At 34.1% G+C, this 27,285-nt stretch overlaps 1 protein-coding gene across 1 annotated transcript; it reads left to right on the top strand.

Annotated features, from left to right (window-relative positions):
• Positions 1-8,994: 8,994 nt before the first annotated feature.
• LOC142341706 (E3 ubiquitin-protein ligase TRIM9-like) lies at positions 8,995-11,865 on the top strand. Its single transcript, XM_075392862.1, has one exon. It carries the CDS (start codon positions 10,762-10,764, stop codon positions 11,587-11,589), a length of 828 nt encoding a protein of 275 aa, XP_075248977.1. The 5' UTR covers positions 8,995-10,761; the 3' UTR covers positions 11,590-11,865.
• Positions 11,866-27,285: the final 15,420 nt, after the last annotated feature.

Raw genomic sequence — 27,285 nt, 5'->3', positions numbered from 1 at the left:
CCAATAACATAATGTCGATCATTTTTGGTGCAATGAGACAGAAAGCAAAGGCTGCTCTCAGGACTTTTCAGAAAAGCGATGGTTCATTTTCATGCAGGCGATAGAATGGCCAGAGTTTCTCTGAAAATACCGGCATGAAAGATATAGTAAACTGAAAGAAATCGACGATTCGCTTGACCTGTTGTCGGTTTTATGGCATCGAAAAAGTTTTAGTGACTGTGTAAACTTTTGCTTTATGTGTGTGATTTCCTCTGAAGTAATTAAGCTTCCCAACAACTGTGTCTTCTTTAATCCAAACTCAAAATTGTCAGTAGCAAGTTTCTTTCCTGAGTCACGGATGCAACTGAAGCCTTGTCTGAGTTTATCTACCGCATCTTCAATGTCGAGTGCTCCAATTCCTATATCATCCATATATTGGAAACAATTGTCCATAGTTATAACTAAGTCAAGATTTTGTCCAGAATAGAGAGCTATGTGCGTGGAAGCTTCTACCAGAGCAAGTCTCTGAAAATCATGTCTTCTGGAGGCAAAATAAGAAGGCCGCAAATGGACAGTTTGTTCGTTGGCCACAGATACAGAACTTCCCTTTACTGCCATTTTTTTGCACGAAACTGTTCTTTCTTGTCAGATTAGTGCCAGCATCTGAGGGTGTGGCAGAGAACTTTTTTTCTGAGGTCCACGAGAATCCAAAAATTCCCGTTCCGATTCCGTTGGGCGACAATCGGTTAACAACAGTAACTGAATGGAAGTTGTTCTTAGCCACAATAGTGCAAGGGTCTAGCTCCATTAGACAGTCCCACTTCGAGTGGATGGCGGTCTTTGTGTTTTGGAATATACAGGTCTGTTGTTGTGAGTGTGCTGGCTCTGAAATCTATGTCTTCATAAAACAACATTGATTTCTATCAACAGTCTCTATGCAATCTTTTTATCTTCTCCAGAAACCCCACTCTCGTTCCTTTTGAAAGTGATTGAAATTGTTCCGCCATCCTTGCCATTCATTTGCATACGAATTGATTCAAGTTTTCTGAAATCGACGAGCTCGTCATGGATTCACTTTTCTAGCGTGCTCATTTTGTTGGTCAGAGTATGAGTTTCAGGGTGTGGGAACTGGAAAATGTTCTCGTGTTTTTTGTTCGCTGACTACTTTGCCTTTTGATTTCTTGGCTATTGATCTAGTTGTTTTTCTCTGATTTTCGTTTTTTTTTTGGTTTCGATAAGTTTTAGTTCAAGTGCTATTAGTTAGCTTGCTTGTTCAGCAGTTCATAATTCTAAAGTTACGACTTGATATCCCTCTCGGATGTGGAGTTGTACCTTAGTTGCGTTAATTGCTAAGAGAGTCGTCGTTTTGTTCTTCGTAAGCTTATCGAAAGTGCATCTAAAACTAAGGCCCAGTTCTTGAATTTTTTTGCCGGTTCCACCATTCCGAATTCTTCTGGGACTTCTATTCCATCCTTCGGGATGAGTTCCAAAGATTTTATGTTGGACAGTTGATAAAGTATTGTTTATCTCTGCATTCAGTAACATCTTTGTGTGTCTGATCAAACTTTTTTGATTGTTTACTACATTTGTTTGCAAAAAGTTAAGTCGAAGAGAAGTTTATTTTGTTCGTCAGTAAGGACTTTCTGTTTATCAATGAACGGGAAACCGATTGAAGTTGCTGAGATTTTTTGAATACGAAGACTTCCTTTTGGAACTGTATATGGTCAATTGTAAGTGGTAGCCGAACACTGGAAAGGTTTTGGAGATAGGTGTAAGAAGGCTGTAGAAAGAGAAATGTCAGGTGAATGTATTCTTCATACAGGTTGGTTTCTGTTTATTTCATCAAATGTTGATCAATCGTAGCGCTTATAAAACCTCCAGTATTAGCTACAGCTTTCATCCGCAATATGTCAAAAATTAATGGCTCATTGAACACGGTTTTGCTTCAGTTTGTTATGAGATTTGTAATGTGTTGTAGAAAATCATGCAAACAAGTTGTTTTTCACTGTTGTTCAAGTGGCATATTTCGATCATGGTAAGCTGGTTGGCTTTCTGTAAAAACGCGTGCTGTGCGCTGATCACTTGCTCATTTCCCATAGAGTGTCCTCATTTGTGTTGGGGAAGTTTCAGTGCATCAGTTTCTTTGTTCAATACTGTAGAAATTTTCTCTACCTCGAGAGCAATTTTCCGGCGTGTTTAAAAATTTTTGTGTCGGAAACCTTTTGGACTGTAGATGTTTTCTAATCGTCTGCTCTTACGGATGACATTACTTTGTCACATTGCTTGTTTGATCTTGAGTGTGCTGGTTGTTGCTGCGGTTGTTAATAGGTAGTTTTCCCGTTGCGGTGATGCGATTCCTGATGCCATTACACTTTCTAGTTTAATTACACTTTCAAGTCCTTATCCTTCATGTTCTTTTATCAGTGTTGTTGCTACCATGTACGTATTCGTCAACAATGGTTAGGTTAGAAAGACAATGTACATCTATTGGAGGGCCTCCGGTTGTTCCTTTTTAGGGTCTAATTTTCTTGACTGCAAACCTAGTTCGAAGTTTGCTCATGCGTATCTTTTTCGTAGCTGCTTAAGTGAACAAAAAACAGTTTTCCTGTGTCTTGTGGGAGCATAGGGTAGTAGTTGACTTCATTTTTTGTTATGTGTAAAGGCAGGTACATGGCAGGTTCATGGTTTTCTTCTCCAGTTCTGAATACATCAATTTCTGCTCGTAACTGTCATTCAAAATCTGGCCAGTTTGCTTTAAAAAACCAGAGAACAGTTTAAGTGAACGTGCGGGTAACTTGTTGCATCTCACACGTTTCCCATTAAATTAAGTGTTTCTGATAGCTTTCGTGAAATAAACATACATGTAGGGTTCTGTTCTGTTGGGTTTTATTTTTCCTTGCTGCAATCTTACCTACCTTTCTGTCTATTGTCTCATCGATGAAAGTTAAAAAACGAATGGGTTTTTGGTTGGTAGTTTTCTTCATTGGTGTTCATAGGAGATGTATCGTTCAGTTTAACCGATGTTGGCGTGAAAACTTCTTCAGAAAATTTTGAAAAATCTTTTGCACTGTTTTTTTAAATTTTTTCAAAAATTTGTTAGTTCTGGAAAAAAAGTAGAGCAATGAGTGTTTGTAAAGCGGATCCACTTGATGTCCGCCGGAGGGCTTTCCTGTGCAACAAAGGAAATGAGGATACGCAATTTCTTTTACTAATAATTTGAAATTTTTAAGTTCTCCCGTTAATAAATTCTTCTCTATTAGTAATTTTTGACAGCAGAGAATATCTTTCAACTTCTCTGTCGTCATATGATAGATCTCTTTTTTCGCGTATGTGTTCTTTTCTATGTAGATGCTATTTGTAAGATTTCTAATGAAGTCTTTTCAATCCAGTTTTTGCTAACCTATTGCGATTGCGAGTCCGGTAAGAAAAGTTCTGCCTTCTTTACAAAGATTTATTGAAGCAACTGAACTGCAGCAAGCAGGGATGAGTAGTGAATATTATATATATATATATATATATATATATATATATATATATATATATATATATATATATATATATATATATATAGAAACGCTGTAACTATTTTATATTCAAAGTTTTTAACAAATCAAATTTTAGCATTATCATAATGAGTGTCTTTTATTTTAAACAATTTTTGAACAAAATTTGCGGGAAATATTTTTTCATGTACAACAGTTTATATTAATTGTCTTTCACAACCATTATGAGGTCAATAAACAAGAATTAGACAAAAGAATAGCAGCATTTAAAAAATTTTTTATTAGGGTTTACAAAGAAAAAATAAACCGAGTTTTACTACTGTTCAATAGACAAGGAAGTTCGGTTAGTTCCGACCCCACTCATCTACATTTTTTACTTAACTGTCTACCAAACAAAGACGAGATAAAAACCGTTTAACATATCAACATATCGTTCAACAAACCACTAAAAGAAAAAACAATCTTCCTTAGAGGGCCTATGAGACCCGTGAAAATCATAATATGACCGCCAGAAAACACGGCCATGAAAATCAAATAATTACAAATATTAATTACGAGCAAAACAAATTGTCCATATTCTGAACACCATTTAAAACCATAACAAAAAGGAATCAGATAAAACTTCTATGAAGAAGATTAACCTGTGCTTTATTAGAAGGAAATATGGCACTGTTCCTCAATGCGACTTGGTAACAAGACGACAAGAAATGAGCAGAAGGTCAAAGTTTAAAAAAACTTTGCTTTTTTGAAAAGAATGAATTTCAAACTGATTAGAAACATTATGCTTCAAGTGAAATTATTAAAAGATTCTTTTATAACTCCATAGAGACCTTTCATTATCCAGCATATGTCATACGACTACATAAAGAACGATAAATACAGGCAAAAAGGAAGAAAAAACCTGCACGATGTCCCAGCCAATTAAACATTAAGCTGTTCACTAAAAACTTGGAAATTGTTTGATTACATTTTTTTCCAAGTGACCCGAAGACCGTCCATTATTGTAATATTAGGAAAAAAAACGAAAACCTACACAAATGGGCGAATGTGAAAAAGTCATCAATATTTAATGAAAAAGGTTTATACCAAGAACAGAGACCATTCGAGGAAAATAAAACCGTTATAAGGAGCAAATTGTAGTTTCATGGATAAAGATCGTGACTTGTCTAGAGAGGTGCAAATCTATAATTTAACAGAAATAAGATTAGCAAATCTCAAAAACCCATTGTCTTTTATAAAAAACAAGTATTTTCAAATTTCATGGCCAACATAAGCTTTCAACTAAAACAGTAGACAGTTTGTCTTGCAACTTCTGGGAAACCTAATCATGACTGTTATTAGTGAGACTAAGTTATAAGGCTATAAAATAACATTAAAGACAAGCTGAACTAAAAAAAACTCACAAACAACTTTAGGAAACCATAGTGTTGAAGCAATTAAGTTATAAAAATGTTAACCTGGAGAACATAAAATCGTTATTTGCGTCTCCTTTGATAAATTTAAGGTCGTTTGTAAAACGACCATTCACGACTGCAGAAAGAACCACAAAAATTAAAAAGTATCTATATTTCATAAAGTTCTGAAACAAATTGTCTAGGCCATGAAGGCATCAGTCAAAAGGTTTAAACAACAGAAAGTTTATTGTTTGATAAAAACTAAAAAACTTCTCGAAAATGAAGCTAAATTATTAAAATGATACAACATTGTCACTTACGAAAAAACACAACCAGAACAAAACGTGATAAGTTGAAGAATACTTTTATTGTTTCTTTTAGAAATTTAATATGAAAGTCAATGAAATCATCAACTATATGCCGATATCAGTGATTAAGTTCAATTATATATCTAAAGCTGGCCACTGAGACCTTTAACTACACAACATATGACATACCACAACAAAACTTAAAAACAAATAGAGGTCAAAAATAAGAAAACTCTACCGAATTCTGCAAGAGAACCGAGTCGCAGGGCTTAAAACCAAATTTTATGAAAACAACAATGATTCAGTTACAAATGTTCTGGAGTTATTTTCAGTCAGATTGTTCAGTAATGTGACATTTTTCCAAAGAAATAAGAACAAAAGCAAAAAGTTCTGTTTAAACAATCCACCACAAAATTGGTTCATAGTCTAAAAGAAAGCACGTTTGACCTGTTTTTCTGAGATAAGCAAAAAGTTGACTGAATTTATTTAAAAAAAATGACAAGTTCAAAAATTGACTGAAATTTCCCTATAACGCATACACTCAATGACATAAGAGACGTTAGGTAACAACCGAAAGCATTGTACAGATTAAATTGCACCTCTTGAGGAAGCGATTGGGATCATTGAATGGTTAGACTTAGTAATCAGACTGCAAAAAGAATAACAATTGAAGGCAAAACAAAAGGATCCATGTAAAATTTTCTAAAACTCTACCTCAAAGCGATAAAAACCCTTAGGTTTTCTGAAAACAAACTATATCTACTTTTGGCCTCCTTTTAACGTATACGGTAGCTGTCATTATTGGAGCCAAGAAGCAAAAAAATTTCAGAAATAAACATTGAAAGAACAAGAGCAAAATGATTTGAAAAAAGTCAGAACCAAAAACAAATTTAAAAATTTTCTGACTGTAAGAATCCATGATAAAATCAAACCTATCTCTGATTTTTCCGCACGCACAACAAACCGCCCGAATATTGCAAGTGTTTGCGATTGAGACCAATTGTTGAGTGAACTTCATCAAAAATTTAAAAAAAAACAACGAACAACGAAGCATTTTGTATAATTATCGAGATAAATCTGCAAAAAACCGCAAAATTTTAATTGCAGACGACTTTCATAAGGCGCCTATTTTCCACTAGTGCTCTTTTGGGAGATTATGGAGTCTGTGTCAAGGTTTTTGGTTCACTACGTCTGGCAGACTTTAACAAAGTGAACCAAAAGTTCGTATTTTAAGCCATTTTTGATGAAAAAGTTCGAATTTTGAAAATTTAATCAAAAATTTTAGCCAAAAAAACTTCAATGAAACAATTCAGCAACCTTCTTCTGTCTCTAAGGGTAACAGTAACACTTTACCTTTACAATTTTTGACTTATTTCGAACTATATTAGCGTAATTGTGCCAATTTTTAGCAAAAATTACTGAAAATGTGAATAAAAAGTGTCGAATATTCACAAAATTTTCAACTTCGATAGCTCCCTGTAAAAAACGAAATTCAAAAAAATCTGTTCAAGTCAATATTCTAGTTTTCTAGGATGTACGTGCTTTTTAATGATACCACTCACATCTCTCTACGATGAATCAAAATTGTCTGAACAAAAAAAAACCAGTTGAGTATATAGTTCTTCTCTCCCACTAAAGTGGGGATCGGAACAAAAATTTTTGTAAAAATTTTTTTTTGGTTTATAATATTTGTCGAAATGTAATTTTTACCACGCAGTTGTTTTTATATACATGCTTCGGATTCAAAAAAATATAGAAGGAAGGGATAGAATGATCATGATAGCAATTTCTGCTAATTAACAGATAATGCTCGCACCAGTCTATGAAAGATATATGAACTGGTTTTTATCCGTTCCCGTTATTTCATTGGAATTTCTGGACACGAATAATTTTGATCGACAATCAAAATTGGTTGTACAAATTAGAACCCAAGCAGTAGAATCAAATTTTTTTAATGATAACCAGTCCTGTGTCTAACCGTAGGAAATTATATTTCAGTATTTCATTCAATTTCTTTTATCAAATCTTATCTGTATCCGCGGGCCAAAACAGCATAAATTTGTCCTTGACGCTGAGATGAAGTCAAAAAATGAGGAAACCTGAACCAGTTTTGAAAAGCAATTCTGCTCCTCCTAATTTGAAGAAGAAAAGATCCCATTCACAGACGGGAAATTTTAATTTAGAAGAGATGCTAAAATACCTGTGCCCCTTACTTATTTCAAAATTGGGAGACCAAATATGGGCGGCGCTCTTCTTTCCACCGAATGATCGTTTTGTCGACTTACGCATCAAAAATTTTTCTCCAACGGTCACTAGCGCTTGTAACGATGATCATATTTTCCCCGGCATCCCAGCTGTTGATTTAATGTTCAAAAACATCTCTCGGAAAAAGTGGAATAGAAAAGTCTCTTAGTTTCTGATTTATGTTTAATGAGTTTAGTCAACCGAATGTGTCACTATATATTTATAGTTGCTCTTTTAGGTGCTCTGCTCTCTCGTTTTGTCGATTGATTCATATCTGATTCAAATTTAGGGGAATTTAGCCCACATCACACAGTGGCAGGTCGGTCAATTAGTTCAGTCGGCTAGTTTGACCTCAAGTGAAAATATAATGGGAGAGAAATAAGGCATTAAACTGGGAACATCCCCACAAATTCAGTGCCTATAGATGGTATGTTAGAAGTAGCATGAATTTATACAGACGACGTTTGTATATTATACATCTCTTCTAATTATTCTTTCGCTACAAAAGATTACTTAAATCTCTCTCCTTGTTCAATTATTGAAGCGAATAGCGAGCTAGCGAGGGAGAGAGCGAGAGAGAGGAAGAAATGACCCGGGTTAAATAACCGCACCGGGAGAACAACTATCATCATCAGAAGGAAAGAAGGAGAAGGAGGAAAAAGAGTGAAAGCATTGGGAAAGGGGACTGCAATGGACTTATTCTAGGTTAGCAAACAGGGAGGGAGAGAGATGGAGCTGGAAAAGTGAAATATGGAAAAGAAAGCGGCGGGAAAAGACAAATGTTGTTAAACAAGCCTGCCTTCTCATCTTTAAACAAATGCCGACATTTCTGAGGGAAACAACAAAAACAAATATTAGACGAAAGTTCAACCGAGGGACTGCTTTTCCTAAAATTCAATTTACCAAAGTTCAATTTCACTAAAAATACTAAAAAGCTTTTACTGGAAAGTATCCTAAAGTGAACAAGTTATCCTAAAGTTTTTGAATAAAGAATTGCAAAAAAATGACAAGAACTTTTTGCACAACTTCTTTCGTTATAAAAAATTTCTGTTTTGTCAAGGTTCGAACTTTCAAACAGCAGCACTCCGACCAAATTATGTTTGGATTATAAAATTTGTTTGATCATTGATTGAAGGTGAAAAATGTAAGAACTGATAATTAAAGTTGAACAAATGCAAACAACAAACTCCGCTGAGTCAACAGTGTATAGTATGTTTCCAAAAGCTACAAAAGCGTCTAATCAAATTTGGTATTCGAAAAGTTGCCTGTTTATTGCTTGACTTTTGCCTGAATGGTGTTTGGAATGCTGTTAAATTTTTAAGTAGAGACAATCAGAGCTATAAATTTTGTCGCTTAAATTTGACAAAATTTCTGCTTATTCAGCTTTTCAAGCGTGTTTGAACAATTTTACTGAGTAATAAATATTCTGGTTTGTTGCTGAATTTTTTATTCCATTTGGTAGAATGAAGAAAAATAAGAAATAAATATCAACCAATAGAAAATAATAACGGTACGGTGGTATTTGTATCTGCGCTGAGCATTACATTTAGCTGGGGGGATCTGTGCTTATATATAATTTATATACCACAGCCTTTCCTAAAAGCAGAACTCTTTTGGCTGCAAAATAAAATTCTTATTCCTCTATTTTTCCTCATATAATTCTCCTCTTATTGCTTCTTACTAACTCTCTTTCTTGCTAAATGCCACATATATTCCATTACTCTCATTTGTTCTTTTTATTCTTATCGAAAATTTTTTTACCACTTTTTTTCACTCAAGTTGCTCAAATTTCATGCGAACAATCAAGTATTAAAAAAATGGTGAAATAGATCTTACATGTTAAATATTTTCTCAATAGAAGAGCGTTACATAAGCGTTCCTCCTTCATTTATAAGAAAGAGAATACATAAAGAAATAAAAAGCATTTTTCTTGAACCAAATCCTTAATTTTAATGCCTCCGTTTCTTGAAGTTTATATTCAAGTTCCTTCTTTTAATTTTAGCGGTTGATTGATCTATGCTTTAAATATATTTTGTCTTGAAAATTTTTAAAAGCGCTTGAAGAATAGCGCTTTACATAATTATCGCATCAATTAAAAGCATTTTTTATCCTTCCCCCGAATTCTGTTCAAAACTTCTCAGCTCGCGTTCGTTTGTGAGCACTTTTGCGAGGTAACAATTTGACGCGTTGTAACTTTGTCAGCATTTCGAGGTTAATAACTGTGATATTTCGGTTATTAATTGTGAGTTCTTTCAAATTCGGTTATATTTGAAGAGAAGTTTCTAAATTGGCAGTACTCTTAGACAGAAATTAGCACGATACGCGATTATTCTCAATGGAGAGCCAAAGCTTTTAGTTTAAGTTTGTGTTGTTATGAAACTTATTCCCTCAAAATAGTACATTGTGTTTTCCTACTAAGTTGTCAAAACAAAACATTCTTTACTTTGGGCAAAAGTACCACAAGAACAGAACACTAAGTTAAATTTATGTTGGTTAGCAACTTGTTCGGTTTCAGGGATTGTTAAGCTTACTTTCCTTTCAAACAGCCACTAAGCCAATATCGCGTGAATTTGGATTCAATTAAAATCTCGCTAACCTCTGAAATAAGCGTGAAATTTGAATGTTTTTGTTCTAATTAAACTGCGAACAAACCGTTATCTTTACCTAAACGAGGGTATTTAAAGCCGCAAAACCAGGTTTTGTTGAGAGAGAAATTTTGTAATGATCATTCTTTGATTTTTACTGCTTTATTGTGGCATTATAGTCAACTATTCAAATTAAGATTTCTTGCCTAAGCAAACCTACAATTGCTTGTCTTGTCTTACTCATCAACATTTATTATCAAAGAACAAATATATTATAAACCTGTGCTGATATTTTATCAGGTATTTTAATGATAACAGTTATATGTGACATCAGTGACAGAGTTATGCCTCCATTTTATCACACAACTCAACAAATTTGAGCTGGAATTCGTCTTTTGTAATAAAATTTTGATTGCCGTCCAAATACCTTGCTGTTATTGCTATAGCGGTGATGACAATGTGACCATAAATGAAGATTTCAGACATTATTATCCTGATTTATTTATTGATAAGTTTTTGAATCAAATTATTTTTTCGCTAATTTACCACCGTTTTGCGTCAGCATTCACGAAGTTGCCTAGTTGGCTTTGCCTAAAGACCCGGCGCTATAAAACGAAAATATTACAGTACAAAGCTTTGATTGAAGTTTCGAGCAATTAATTTTGACGCGCTTTTGAATATTCATATAAAAAGCCAGCCGAAAAAGAATTAAGCTTAGCAATTGCTGCAAAGTAGTTTTGCTTGAAAAATGGCTTCCAACCTGAAATGCAACGAATGCAAATCCCTTTTTATTCAGCCCCGAATACTCCCCTGTAGACATTCAATTTGTTATCTATGCGCAGTGCAATTGTTACGTAATAACAGCAAACCCAACGCCAATCGCGCTGTCGGCTCATCTGTGGACAATATCGGCGAAGACACTTCGGATTCGGTGAGCGTGTCGAGCGAAACCGATTCGGGAGTTTTCGTAAACGGCAGCGCTATTTCACACGACAGAAATTCCCGGCGTTATTCTAGCTCTGCTTTGCAAAGCCAGCAACCCACATGTTGCGTTATCAAATGCCCTGTTTGTCAGTACGAGTTAGTGGCTGACGAGCAAGTGCTGCGAGATTTACCCCAAAACTACGAAGTAGCCGAAAAGGTCAAGATCTTTCTGACCAACTCAATACCCCTAGCAAAATGTCAGCTCTGTGCGGACAAAGAAGTCGCATTAGAGGCCACGATATTTTGCGAGCAGTGCAAAGTGTACTACTGTTCCAAGTGTAAAGACACGTCACATCCAACCAGAGGTCCATTTTTGACACATAACGTAGTCTCTGCACACCATTGGTTCCTGGCCACCTTGAAGAATGTTCCAGGGGCCAAATGTGTGATGCATTCGACCCAGTCTGTGACGTATTACTGTCTAGACTGTACCAGACTGATCTGTGTCCAGTGCCTGGAAGATGAAAGCCACTCTAAACATGATGTCCAGGCAATCTCGGCAGCTACAAAGATCCTCAAGGTCAGTTCAATTAGTAGACTAGAAAATATGTTTTACAATAAACCTAACTGCGCAAAGTTTGAGCGGAAATAAATGATTTGTGGAAATCTATAACTTTTTTTGCAAATAATTATAACTTTTCTCGAAAGTTAAAATTTGACAGCACTGCCGCCATTCAACAGATGACCATTTGTGTGCATGACCATGTTTGTTAGCTTTATAAGTTTCTGTGGGTGTTCTGATTGATAGCCTGTGATAGATTCTTAGATAAATTTGCATATTTCAGAAATTTTGTTCGAAAATAGTTTTGGAATTTCACTTCCAACCTTATACATATTCACCTCCATTTGCAATGCTAAATGTTTTCAACTACCGGGCAGCAACGAATGCTATTTTCAGCTTCATCTTTATATTGAAATAGAAAATTTTGTCTTCAGATTTTTAAAGTAGTACTTAATATTTGAAAAAAAAAAGTTATTTGTTATATACTTTCATTAAAAATTGAAGCCGCAATAATTGTTAGCGCACTAATAGAAATTGCTCCCTTTTTCATTTTTTAGTGTCATTAAATTTTTTTCCGCATTTGAGCTATAAAAAGAAGTGTCTTTTTATTTTTATTTAGTGGAATTTAATAGATTTCGACAAGTTTTTTTATTGACTATATATTTGACACTTCGTCGAATTTTGTGCAACCTGTAGTTTTTATAGCTTTAGTTTTCCATTTTAAAAGTCATAATTGAACTCCTTCAACTCACATTCAAATCTTCTTAAGAATTTGTTGATCCTTATAAAGTTCTCTAAATATAGCTTCACATTAACTCTTTATTGGGCTCAAAATTTTATTTTTGGTTAGTTATTTTTGATTGCTTTTTGTAATAAAGTTTGTATATGTGTTCTTCAAATATTCAAGAAAAATGTTTGTAAAGTTTTTTTATTGGGCGGCTTTCAGTTATGGAAGGCGATAAAATTTTACAATTTTATTTTTTCGTTGCAAATTTGGTGATATGATTTTGTATGTTTTTTAGATAGCTTATCTACATTATCTGCATAATCCTTGAAGCGTCTGCGTAAATTTGCCTATGACCTAATGACTTTAATGAAAATTAAATTCGAACTTTTAATTCGAATTTTGTGACATTTCAACGTTTTTAGTGTCCCATTATTAACCCCTTGAAACATCTTATTTCATCGCACTAATATTTTTGATTACACAATAATCGTAACGTGCAAACCCAACAATTTTGAATCTTTACAATTTAACATTTTGTTTTCTGATATCTGGTATTTTTGAGGCCAAAATTTGGCTACAGTGCGTGCAAAATGTGTGTAGTTTTTCTTACCATTTAGTGATAAAAATTTATATTGTTTTTTCCACTTCGAGGAAAAACGGTTTTTTTATATAGCTTTTGATGGATCATAAGTAGAATTGACTCCTATTTTAATGCCAGTGTTAAAAACTATCTCTTGGGGACGCGATTTAGTGATGCATGTTCGACTTAATTCACATGATTATCAAATAAATAAAAAAATAGGTTTGTTTTTTCTATTGCACACAAACTTAATATATGGTACTTAGTGATCATAGCAATATACTTATGTTTCAAAGTACTCTACGTTTGAACCAAATTGTTATCATTTTTAAAAATGCGTATATGATATCTGATAGAATATCCTAAGTGTTCCGTCTAGGATGCAGACTTCAATGAAAAGATCAATTATGGCTAAACTCGGCTTGAGAGGTTATCTTGCAAGATTCTGGAAGATTCCGCTAGCTTCTTTCAAGAAGATGCATATTCTTGTAAAACTGCTGTCAGAATCCTGCAAGATATGCATTTTTCATGCGGCATCCTCAAAGAGAAACATTTTGCAGCTAGAATCTTACAAAATAGCTATTTTCCTGACAGAGTTTTGCAATATAACCATTTTTCTACAAATGATTTTACAAGGTGCAATCTTTAATGTGAGTAATTCTGACAGCAAGAGATTTGCTCGAAAGTTCTTCTAAAGTCATTAGAAGTCTGGAAAAATAAAAAAGTATCAAACCATGATTATTCACAATTTTTGGGCGTGGACAGAAAAAATCTAGAGATAGAGACTAGTGTGTAGATCTGGGGGCACTTTTTCCCGACCCTAATTTTGACCCCTCCCCGATTGTGTGGGCAGGTGGATTTACCTCCAACTGGGGTTAAAGTTAACATCTACGTAATCTACTGGGAACTTTGGTTGTATCTTTTCATCATTTGAGTACTAGGTGGTATCTTTTAATTATCCATAAATTAACTGAAACTAAAATTTTGACCATAAAGTGGTTAATTCAGTAACAGTAACTTAACATTAAATGCAACTTAGCAGTAACAGTAACCATAACAATAACTGTGTGACCCCTGTGGGAGGTAAATTCACCTGCCCATACCATCGGGGAGGGGTCAAATTTAGGGTCTGGAAAAAGTGCCCTTGGATCTACCATATGCACAATACTATCTATCTCTAGTTCCCTCGACTGTCATATGTCTCTACTTTGTATGTATTTTTGCTTGTCCTGTATTCATTGATTGAAAAATTAGGCGGAGACAAAAATCTCAATTCATTTATTGTTGAATTATCGTCTGTTTACTTTATCTTCTTTCTGAACATCTTACACTAAGTATATTGAGTATTAATTTTGTTTTATCGACTACAAACATTTGCTCTGATCTAACCCTTGCATCAGCTGTTTGCTCATATGCACCACTAGTGGAAAAATATACCAATTATTAATATAATTAGTAAGACTTTTGTTCTGAAATTCTTTACACTTAAATATTGCTTTTAAGTATTGTCAAAAAGTTATAACAGAATTTTCGGTTGCTTTGATTAAACTGAAATTTTTCGGTCGACCACCAGTTGAGCTCAGAACTCCTTTTATGAATCATGTAAATTCACTCCCAAATGTTGAATTAAATTAAGTAAGCTTTTGATAGCTTGAGTAACTTCTGTTTGTGCTGACAATAACTTTTGCAACTTGTAAATCTACAACTTATTTTGCTGTTTACAAAATGCGGCGGTTTAACAAAATTCTGAAAAAAAATATACAGGAAGTATTTGAGACTTTTAGATTTTAGGTTCAATACAATCGAGCTATTGATTATTCCTGTTCGTAAGCAAAGTTTTGTTGGTTTTCAAATAACTTGATTGAATATATCTCTTAACTGCCTTCTCTCATTTCCTTCAATTCTGATTTTTCCCCTTCTAACTCGGATATTAAATAGCGTATTCCTCTATGGTTGTTAAGGCAAGGAAAAGCTTTTCAAATGTTACTTCTTGCAAATAAAGATCAAAGCTCATATCAGAATTCGAAGATTTTTGGGGGCTTTATTAAAAACTCATTTTCAAGTGCAAATTTTTAAATGTAATATTTTTACTAAGGTTGAACAATGATGGCTTGTTTGAATGAACTTTGCGGTACAATGATAATAACAATAATTGCAAGTTTAACTTAACCAGCCCGGTATTCCCCTGTAATCTAATGGACTCTAACCTGATTAATACGATTTGTACTTCTCTTACACCAAGTAAAAGTTTCATCTAACCAAGTTTTCTCTTGCTTTATTTTCCAAAAAGTCCCTTGCATAAAATACGGGGGTTCATATAAGGGGTAAAATTCGAAGAAATAAGTGAATCAGGCAGCAAATTGTATTGAACCATTCTGTAGAAGAATTAAGTTATTTTGGATCTTTTTGGATAGATTTCATTTGATATTGGTCGCAAAAAAGGACCCAGAACTCATCACTATAGGAACGCTTAGAGTTTTGCTAAGCAGTTTTAATAGAAAAGTTGAGTCGTTTCTGCTTAAATATTCAACAAAGTCCTAAACCCCACCCGCCTTGTTTTCTGCCGGAAAAGGGTGCGGAAAAGGGGCAGGCACAGTCCAAAATAAACCGGTGTTTTGATCAAACAAACAAAAATTAACACCCAGAATAATTCATTTGGTAAACAGGGGCTGAAATCAAATATTTATTTCCCCCGCCCACCCCGACCAACTTTATCAGCTAAAAAGCGCTGAGCGAGTGATACTTGAAGTATCTTTTGGTCTAACCGCGCCGGCCTGAGAATATTTTCCATAATCCGTGAATTAAATTTCCCGTTCACGTTTTTCCCTTTTTATCGATTTGTCTTGTGTTCTTTCATGTTCTGAAGGGAACCTTTTGTGGCGCTGATATTGAACACACTCACTTCTTGTGTTTTTATAAGATTTTTTTCTGCTTTTTATGTTTATATTATAAATTAATAACGCTTGATTGTCGGATCTTCAAAAGCTTTTGCCGATTTTTCATCTGAATTTTTCACTTGGCTTTAATGCTCGAATTGTAAGAACAATCCACGGAGAGGAAATGTTTGAAAAGGTCTTTAATTTTCCGCTTTTCCTTTTAAATAAGGAATGAAAACAACGGGAGCATTTGTCATCTTGAGTCTACTTGAAAATTGGAAGCGCTTTTCAGAATAGGTTTTTGCTTAGCTTGAATCTATAAAACCTCCCACCAGCGTTAGAATCGCGTTTTCAGTCTTGATAAAAGACAATAATAATCAAGAAAGGGAAAAATGGCAAGGAAAATGTAGCAAAGTGATCTTTGTTTGCTCGCTATCATCAGCTGCTGAGCACAGAAGTGACAAAATAGGACAAATATTTTGTCTGGATTCGAAAATTCTCCATATGAATTGATTCCGACAGGAAAAATTAAGTAGTGGAACAATAAGCAGTGGTGCCTCCCATTAGAGCTTAGCCACTAGCCCCGAATTTAACCCCCTCCCATAACCTTAAATATACCATATTATATGTCGGTGGGAGAGTGTTTTGATGAGAAAAGAAAAGTCCAAAAACTCAAGCTTAAGAAAGGATAAGGGGAAACCTTATTTTTTATTTGGTTGATTCAGTTATTTGTTGATATTTTGAAACTATTAGCTTCATCAGATAAACGTTTTCTTGCACGTCTATTACGCTTTTGATCAAGTTGATTGCTGCTGGCATTATTGCAGCTCTAGGATTGCTATAAGAATATTGTAAAAGTAATTTAGAAATTTGTACAAATTTTTAGATGATGGAAGAATTAAATTGATCTTATTCCTGCTGCATAACGTGGTGTCATTTACATATTGACAGTGAACTTAAAAAAGTAAACAGTTGATTGCAGCGCCCATGTATTTATGTCTCTATTCAACTCTCGGCGACTTCTTCGAAATATTTCAAAATTTGAGCAATAACCGTTACTCCCTAAATCCTGGACTTTTAATTATTTTGATCTCCCCAATCATTGGGTTTTGGGTTAATACAAAAGGGCACGATTAGAAGAAAAGTATTAAATATTTGGAAGAGCAAGGATCTGTAAAAAAATTTTATCCCGTTGTCACGCAGCTTAAAAAGTAATCGTATTTTTTTTCAGAAATGACCCAGATGAAAAGCTTTCATTCCATTACCTAGATTAAAAAAATCAGATTGGCCAAACAGTTCCTAATTGTTGTACTTCCTAGTGCCGTGATTTAAGCGATGCTCTGTTTGCAATGTGATGGCACACCTTGTCATCTATTTTTTTCGAACTTTAAGTTAATGGCAGTGAAAATTTCTTGACCTGCAGATCAGTGCTGTTTAGTGTTTCAAATAGCAACTATTAGATTGTTTATTTTTTGTTGCTGCCTGAAAAGTTATTAAAAATTCCCCTTTTGAGCTATAATTTTTTGGTGGCCGGATAAGTTGGGGAAATATAAGCAACTAATGACAGACTTCTTCTATTTGAACAGAATCTTTGCCCAATTTTATAAGAACAGTCAAAACATTTTGATTCACAATAATTTGTTATTCTTACCTAAAATTGAGTATGAAATCTGCTTCAATATTGCAGAAATTGAGTATGAAATCTGCTTCAATATTGCACAAACATTAGCTACTTTAGCTGAAAACTTTAAAGATTTGTCTTATTATGAAAAAAAAATCTTAAGATTGTCCACTAGAATCAATGGTAATGATAACTGAGGAAAAAATTAGAGCCACTATTTGCTCTCTATTTTGACTTGATGTCAACACCATTATAGTGTGAATAAAGTCTGGGAACTTCGTAGCTTGCCACCCCACAATCTCCTAATTGATTGCAATCCTGCGCTCACCACTGAGCCATCTCGCCCGCACTGCGAGAGTCTTACGATGTTCTCTTATATTGAGCTTTCTTCTCAAGCTCTGTTTCATGATCACAATTTCGTCACTAGACTGTTTACTAAAACATGAGTTTAATTGTTTTCCAATTCTTTGGTTTTCATCGATATGAATTGTTAAGGCTGAGGGTCTTCAAAATTGTTGCGCTTTTTAGAAGATGGTTTTGAATTTTTATGCAAGCTTCGGCACCTTAATTCTCGTGCTCAGTTCTCTATTGATAGCTGTTATAACTTATTGAGAGCAATCTTTTGCCAGTAACAGATTTTTTCTACCTTTCGGTGCAATCTAATTTGGCAAATTTTGAGCTTTTATTGCTGGTTAAGTTCAATTACCAAAATGTCGACTCTGCTAGCAATATCAGCAGAGACCATATGAGGCAAAACTGTGCTTATCTGTGAAAGGCACTTGCAAAATTTATTCAAATTATACAAAACTGAAGCAACTTGTCATCAAAGTATGACAAAAGATTTTTTATATTCAGATATTACTGATACTTTCATAAGTGTTTACAACAATTGAAGGGCCATCGCTTTCTGGTTGATTGTTTCTCATTTTTTAATCTAATTCTAATTGGGGTTGGGAAATAATTGCAAGAATTTTGTTCTCAAATTTTTTGGCTATTTGAACGCAACATTGATAACAGTGAACCTTATTCATGACGTCTGGATTTTACTTTTTAAGTTTTCTATTTCATGTCCGGGATTTGCAACGCATTTGTGGACTTCACGTACTTTTATATCCTCAAAATTGGCCAATCCAATAAATTAATGTAAAGAAAACAATATCGACATGATTGTTAAGAACACATGTTTTAATATGTTAAAAAGACTCTGCTTAACAAATGGAGCAATTTCGTGGTTCTGTAGAAACCAGTAATGTTGTTAATATTATTTTTATTGTAGGGTGGAGAAGTGTTTTAAATTCCTCCTCTCAAAAACTGAAACACTAGTTGATGAATTTCTATAAAGCCATGCTATTATGTCGCTCAATTGACCGTTGAATTTAAATCACATCAATGTTTCACACAGGTAGCTTCATTCTTTTTGGGAGCTCTGTTAGATGCGAGCAAATAATAAATAGCAGCACTTTAAGGGATGATTCAGATTGACAATGGGATCCATAACAACTCGTGTATTTTTCATCAACAGGAGAGAGAGCACATAAGGCCGATTGAATCCGTGAGACATTTATTGCCCAGAGAACACAATGTGGGTATTATGCTCTTAGGACAAATCTAGACATTTTATACTCTTTGATGTAGTTTTATTGCTCCTATCAAAAAGCTGGATTAAATCAAGCAGACGCTTTTTGAAAAGCGTTCTGCTGGTTATTTTAATCCCCTTTTTCACCACGTATAACTTTCAGGTGTGCTTAGGTGTGCGAGTATACGCTCCAAATTTCCAAAATAATAGGGAAAGAACCTCCCCCTTAAATAAAAGAATTGAAAAACAAGACCGATTTTGATTTGCTTTGATCGTGCGAGAGGTTCTTTTTAATGTTTAGTGTTTGAAGTTGTCTTAAATAGCAATACGTTTTTGTGAATGGTAGACTTCAGTCTTTTCTGACCCAAATAAGCTTTCGAGACGAGAATTGAAATCCTTTAAAGTCTAGAAAGCTATTGTGTAAAAGTTCTGAAATTTAATTATTTGTAGCGATGAGAAATTACGTATGTGAAGAGAAATATTATATGCATGTATCTAGTTTTTTTTTATTTCACGCGTAGTGGGTTTGAATGACACAAGATAAGAAAACTTTTGCTGTACTTTACAATCAGCAAACAGCTATTATTTCCTGTGGATAATTATAGTGCCTTAATGAAAGCCAAATATTTGTATCCGGCTTCTTGGTGTGAAAAAAATTGGGGGGTTATTGACATCTCCCTGTTTGCAAAGCTCACCATGTTACTAGATATTTATTTTTCAACATATAGCTTAGTAATAAAGCTTTTTGAGTACATGGTAGATTTGCAAAATACCTCTGGCGAAATAAAATGAAGGAAAGTGAGTCATGATTTTCAAGTACCATTCATTGTAAAGTAACATCCGCTGAGCATAGTCATAGAATAACCCCTATGATGGGTGAATTTTAACTGCCCTTATGACGGGATAAAATGCAAATAACCCGCGATTTGTCACCTAAAATTAGGCTCTAATAAAATTTCACCCATATCAGCCGATATACTTCGATATATGGCCCAATATAAAGCGTCTTATCTCTGCAGTTAAACAATAATGATAGCCTGCTGTTTTGCTCAAAAAGCTGAACAAAATTTATACAGGCGCGATTGTAATCTAATTTTCCGCTTTATCATAAACTATGGGCTGGTTTTCTACCATAATATAGTCCTGTAATTATGTGTGAATGGGAAGCAAATTGTCTTTTCCTATTTTTACAACCAACTTTTCAAAAGCGAAACATTTGGATTTTTATTGCTTCAAATAAAAGCAAAATTAAGTTCCTAGTCTCTTTTGTAGATTTCCGTGCTGCAAAAATGCAACATGCATTTTCTCAATTTAATGACTCATATTTTTAGTTCTGTATCTGTTACAGTTCTTTTTCCTGAATTTTATTATCAGATTTCAATACAATAAACAAGGAAATTGTCATATTAGTTTTGCATTGAGAAATTATATTGGAGATTAATATACATTGGGGGTGTAACTCATTACAGGTCAACACTAGATTGAAGTTAAAGTTGTTTTCAGATTTAAACGAAATAGGATAGCTTTTGTTCATGACTATTATTCGGCTTCTCATTCTAAATTGGGAGGGGGGTTACAGGAAGTGGTAAATGCGTGAACAAATAAAGCAGAAAGAGAGCAGGAAATTTGGCCTATGAAAAGTTTGTTTGCAGAAAACAAACATTTTTTCAGCTCTCTTCATCAGCTTGTTTGTTCACGCATTACGATTTTTATTAGCTTAATTTTCTTGAAATTTGGTACGATGTTAAAATTGTGTCAACTCAATATTGACCTCATTGTGACGCTTATAAAAAGTAAATGAGATAGTTTTGATGTTTCTTTGATTGTGTGACATGCTTGAAACGTTTGCAGACATTTTGACTCGTTCTTCGATTATAAAAATGGGCACCTGACAAATATAATTAGCGTGTTTATGATTGGATTTAATTTTTGAAAGCGACTGAGACGGTGTTTTAAAATAACTGAAATTAATTATGAAAAAATTTGGCCCATCGCTATTTTCAGCGTAGAGAATTGTGAGTGGTATCTTTAGAGAACTCTCCAATCGTAAAATTTAAAACTGAAAAGATTGTTCGTTTTCCCATTTTTCGAGGAGTTATCGAGGTTTAAAATTGTTGTGAACTTTTGATATTTGGGTGTGATTTTGTGTTGTTCAAAAACGAGCAGCAATAAAGAACCTAGTCGTTGATTCGATTTATATTGGGGAGCTCTTTTTCCTTCAACTAATTTTTAAGAATTCTATGGTTTTTCTCGTGTCATTAAGAGACAAATACCTTTTCAAATCAATGTTGTTTATGAAAAATTCAATTTACGATAGAATGGGGCCCAATGAACAGTTATTTTGTTTCCAAGAAAACATCGCTCATGGTTTTTTTGTTTTTTGTTTTTTGTGTTTTTGTTTTTTTTGCCTGCATTTATTGCATTTTTCTTATCTTATGTCCTTGCCTCGTAACGTTAACTAAATGTCAAATTGGCTCGCTAAAGATTACAAAAACCTATCTAATGTTTTGAATGCATAATTAATGGTTGCTGAGACTTTTTAAATACTTTTTGCCGACAATTGAACATTAACCGTTTTTAAACTCACGTTGAACTTATGCGTCTTTCCCAAAATGGTCTTTCTGGCTTCGACACTTCACTTGTCACTTTTCGTTTTGAGTTTTTTATATTTCACCGTAGTTGTTGTCGCTTTAAAGTAGCGTCAATGCTTTCCGGGAATGTTATTGGTTTTGATGGCCCTTATAGTACGAGTTGTATTTAAAATTTAGTGGTTTTTGTATATCAGTTCATAATGGTTGATATTCTTGAAGTCACATTATCACATTATATATCTCTGACGCCATGCGTTTCAAAGTTTTTTTGATTAATAAACTTTTGTTTCTTTTCGTTGTCCTTTGAAATAGTCAAGTTAGTAACAAGTCCCAATCCATTGATTTTCAAATAAAACGCATGGCAAGTGAACATATACAATTTTGGATTTTTAGTGACTGAAATTAGAAATTGAAATAATAACAAATAAAATTAAGATAGCTGATGACGTTACTGGCTTAATGCTGTGTTTTCGTAAATTTTTTGAAAAATTTTCTTACGTTTGTTTTTGTAGTTGTTTTGTAGTCCTGTACTATGGCTCAGTTTCACCAATGACAGATACCTTGAAGACTTTCAACTGAATCTATTCTCAATTTTTGGCAAGAAACAATTGTTTTTTAATCCTTTTGAAATTATTGGGTTTTACAGAATCGGTATTATTTTTGAACTTCGCCCCTTTTTTCAACTGGTTATCTAGTTCTTTTATCGACAGGTCCCATCTGCTCTAAGGTTGCGGGAACTTTTTTTTGGTAGTATGGGTTTTATCTGGTGGTATTTTGATTTTGCTATTATGTGCTTTTCATTTAAGATATTCAATTTTTGCCATATTTTCTTTGCGTTTTTTTTTCTGTTTTGTGTCGTAGTCTTATTAATGGCATGTACCATGATTTCTTTAATGCAGCATGGCATTATATAATTCAAATAGTAATATGGGCTTGTAACAAATTTTTTTTACACAAAGATCTAGTTGTGTTCATCACCAATCTCTTCATTTGTTAGACAATTAAGTAAAAAAAATTGATGAGGATGCGTTGGAATTTTACTTGCGAACGCACTTTACCGAGCTTTCTTGTTCACGTATAAATTTAACATCCAATAGTTGTCTATGTTTTTTTCCTAAACTTGCAGATCCGCTATTTTGTAAGCGATCACGAAGAATGTAATTGAACAGTACATATCCTCGTCAAAACAATGTTTAAATAGTCAAATTGTTTGGATTTTTTGTTGCTTTTTAAATTGAGAATATCGACTATGATGAAATTGATTGCGCTTTTGATTAATTGCCGCCGCAAATACGAAAGCTTTTTTATGTGAAAAAAGTGAAATTAAATAAGTTTTTGAACTTTTAGTCAAGTAGGTTCTGGCTTTCAATTTTAAAAAAATCCCTGTTGCGTCTACTTAATTTAATTTTACATTTGCGTATCATTACAAAGATTTTTAATAAGATGAAGTTTACCCGTTTATAGGAGATAGATATACAAAGGTTTCTCAGACTCTTTGAGCTTATTGAGAAAATAACTGGAACTCATTACTTCATTTTTGCTCAAATTTCACGCAAAAATGAGGGCTGAACCAGAATGGAGGGTTACAATTTAGTAGTGCGCGAAACCCTTTTTCTTAATTTTTGAGTCTTGTACAACAACAGTGAAAACGTCATCCAGTACATTTTTGCTGCTTGTTGTACTCTTGTTTTTCCATTTTTTAGAGCAAAATTAGCATGGATATTGACGTATACCTTTCGAAACAGGTATTTAGTTACGTTTATCACTATATAAAATAGCGCAAAAATTGTATGCAATAAAGAAGTCCGCTTAAAAGCTAAGTATTTACTCACTGCTCAAGCATTATAGCTAAAATTTTAACCGCAGCGCTCGGTTGAACTTCTTGTTGTTTTCGGCTATTCCTCCAAGGAACTCCCAGCCAAGGAATGATATCTTCCCGCTATTTCTCTAAAAAACTGATTCTACCACAAATTTACTCAATTTTTTAGTGATTATTAGTTGTTGCCAGTTCTCATGATCTGATTGTTTAGTTCATTATGTCCACATTAACTAAGGCAATAACACATTAGGATTTCATCAGATCGCATCAGCACTACATTTGCTTTGTTTTGTTTGTGGCAGTGCTACAAATTCTTATGAAACGCTTTTCCAATTTATGAGGCTAACTGTCTTGGATTATATTTTTCGGGTTGCTTAAACTAGCCAGAAATTGATATGCGTATCTTTTTTTTCCATTATCGGGCATGAGTCATTGTTGGTCCTTGCAATGTGCGACTTTGTGTTAACCCCAATAACTTCAGTTTGTTTTTCTTTTTCCCTGCAGGGGTTGATTGTTTTTGTGTACACCTTTTTTTATTGAAAGAAATAATCTCTAAAGCTAGCATTCTTACATTTACATGGCAAAAGCACGTTATGTAAATGAAATAAGCAGAAATAGGAATTTTGCATTGTTTATTACAGACATGGCACTGGTATTTTTAGTTTGGCATCAGAATTCTGGCATTTTCATTACTAATCAATGAACTATTGTAGGCTGACCATTATAGATTCAGAAGTATTGAACAGGTGATAACTATCCTTTCCTTGTTTCTTCTCTTTTTTCTACTTTGAATTCTTATAAAATCACTGCGAAACACATTGTGACATCATAGTGTCCAAAAAATCAGCATCGAAAAAAAAGATTCTTACGGCATTACAGTGTTCCCAGCTCTACAGTGACATTTGCCTTACAAAATTCATCAAGTGATAAGAATAGGCAATTTACGTTTCTTACGATAAACTAAAAAAAATGAATTTTGGTTTGTTTTTCGATGTTTTTCGGACTTTAAGTTGTTTCAATGTGTTTGTGTTTCTCAGTTTTTTACTAATTCCAAGTAGCAAAATACAAGAAACAAAGAGAGGGTATTTATCACCTTTTCAAATCTCTCTGATACTAAGATGGTCAGCCTTCAGCAGTAGATTGATTAGAAATGGAACTACTGGCATTTTGCTGCCAAAATAAATATAATCAGTGCCCGTTGTACCATGTCTGTAATAAACGTTGCAAAAAATAGAAAAAAAGTTTCCTATTTCTGCTTATTTCTTTTACCTTTTATATAACGTGTTTTCTTAATCAAAAGGTAAGAATGCTAACCTCACAGTTATTTCTTTTAATAAAAAAAGGTGTACACAAAAACATTCAACCCCCTGGTATCGGAAAAAACAATTTTTAAGTTATTTTTAGTTTATCGTAAGAATCGGAAATTGCCTATGCTTTTCACTTGATAAATTGTTTCAGACAAATTTTACTGTAGAGCTGCGAACGCTGGAATGCCGGAGAGAGTTGATGCAAACTTTCTGATGATCGATAATAGAAAACTTGTTTTATTTTTTTTGGTTGTTCGGTATAAATTGTCTCTGATATTTTTAAACTTTAAGGTTGCTTTCTTCAAAGAAATTTGGAAATCATGTTCAGATGTTATCTGCGATAAGAAGAATGGTAAATAATATTTAGATTTAGCTTTAATATTTTTGTTGTAATTTTCATTCCATACTCTATCAAGTGTCTGGTAAGCTTGAATTCCAACAAAAATTTGTGTCCTCAGTTTGGTTTTAGCCTCAAAAGTGTACTTTTGACCGACTGATACATGACGCTTCAGAAAATGACCAATTTGTCCGATATATCTATATGACTTCTACAATGATGGCATCTACAATTAATAATTGTTCACATAGATGATCTAATGGTGTCAAAAACTCTCTATTCTTATTTCGTTTGTAGCATTTTCAAACTGCGGCGTTTAGCTGTAATTCAGCATTGCAGGTTAAACAGACGTTGGTCCAATTTCAAACATTGTAGAAGAGAGAACGGAAATGTGTTGGATTTAAGACACTTTGGTACAACTAGGAATCCTTTTAATTGAGCAAAGATTAAAGTCATTAGGTTGGAAACTGTGAACACGGAATTAATTCAGGCTTTGAGGCTTTTGTTCATGGGTAGCAAGCGGCGCCTCGCCAACTCACCCATTTCCATAATAGCCCATGGCTTCCTCAAACAAAGTGCGGGAGAATTTTCCCCACGTATTACTAACAAATTAGACCGATGGTCGCCCTAAATATTCCCATTTACGCACTCCGTGTCATTGAAACCAAAAGATCAGCTTTTTGGCAGAAACCAATTTAACCCAATTCGTTTCTTGAGAACGAAATTTATTTTTTGCTCTTTTTAGAATTAGGACATTGATTGTCTATGGTTTATGTTTTTGCCGTGTTTTCAACCCGGGTGCTATATTAAGAAGACCCTATCTTCCAATTCAAATACTTCGTCAAATTTCGTTTTCATAATGATAAGTCTAAATTCAGCTCACAATGGCATTAATCTGACTGCAATTAATCATTGTCTTTCGAGTTTGAGTTACGCAAATTTGGCCGTAACTTGTTCAATATTAAGTAGCCTATCATCAATTTATTAACGCTCTTAGTAGTTATAATAATGATTTGTGGCTTTTTATTCTGTTTCAACTCTCGGGTAATTGAGTTGAAACGTCTGAAATTGGCTCACAAGCGCTTGAAGGTACCAGAGTTTGTCTTGACTTGCATGCAGGCGGGCAGGTACCTCCGGGAATGTAGTTCACGTGTTAACTGGTATTTGGTATAGAAGTATCTAACCTCGTGTTGTTCACACTTTGTTAGGCTGAACAACTGTCCGCTTCACACATTGTTAAGCCAATTCTTTGGGAACTGAAATCTCTTCTATTTTTTTACTTGAGATAGTCAAGGCTGCAATATTTGAACGAATGTTCTCTAAGCAGAAATTTATTCCTCTTATTATCTTGAAAAACTTAGTTCAGGTCACTGATTTTTTTCTAATGCCGAAAATGGTAACTTGGCAAAGTTATCGTTTCGAGCACGTTTTAAGTGAATTATATTTTTTATTGAGGCGAGTGCGTCATTTTGGTGTCTTTTGGTTAATCTGCGTGGCAGCTGTTAGGTTAGAGGACATTAAAATAATAAATGGAGTTCGAACTGAAAGGTAAGGAAAGCAGTCTTCGACTATCCAGAGTGTGGGCAAGATATTTTCGGAGTGATAATTTAAGACGGAAATAGAGCGGGTTAATAAACGCCGGAGGCATTTGGAAATGACATGTTAGTTTTGAAAGGAAACACCAAGAAGTCGCAATCATAAACAAACGATAAAGTTTGACTTTTATTGGTAAGACTCGCGAATCTTTAATGTACTCGCGGTTTTTACAGTTTCCTAATACACCAAATTAGTCCCACGGGCTTCAATTACTGAGAGATAGCCGTGGGTTAATTTTTATGTTTATTTGGGGAAAGGGTAAATCAATTTTCTCCCCCGACATTTGGGAAGCGTTTCCGGATCGGAATTTAGCCACAAGCTGTTATGGTAACGCGCAGCTAACTTTCACATTTTCGCGCTGACTGGTTTCAAATTTTGAAGTCAAAAAGTTACAGACTTAGATGTAAAATTTAATGCTTTTGTACTCTATTTCATCCAATATAAGTTAACTCCAGACAGTGTATCTGAAAAATGTCACTAAAAGGTCCGCGTTTAGGTTACTTTTGGATATTAGTTTTGATGTATGTATGTGTGTGTGCGTGTATGTGTGTGTGTTTGTTTGTTTGCGTGTTTGTGTGTTTGTATGTGTGTGTGTGTGTGGGGGGGGGGGTTTGATTTGGGTATAGTTCTATCAAGCATCCTAAAACAAAAAATAAAGATGTAAAGATTGAAGTTATTCTTCAGTAAATGGAGCTAAAAATTGGCAGCTTTCATTGCTTTTCTCTTGTTCAAAAAGTTGTTCACTTGCAAGGAGAA

Source organism: Convolutriloba macropyga, chromosome 6 (assembly GCF_964194025.1).
Source record: "Convolutriloba macropyga chromosome 6, txConMacr16.3, whole genome shotgun sequence".
Lineage (NCBI taxonomy): Eukaryota > Metazoa > Xenacoelomorpha > Acoela > Convolutidae > Convolutriloba > Convolutriloba macropyga.
Note: the sequence above shows the minus strand (reverse complement) of the source record. Positions and strands in the feature narration are given on the sequence as shown.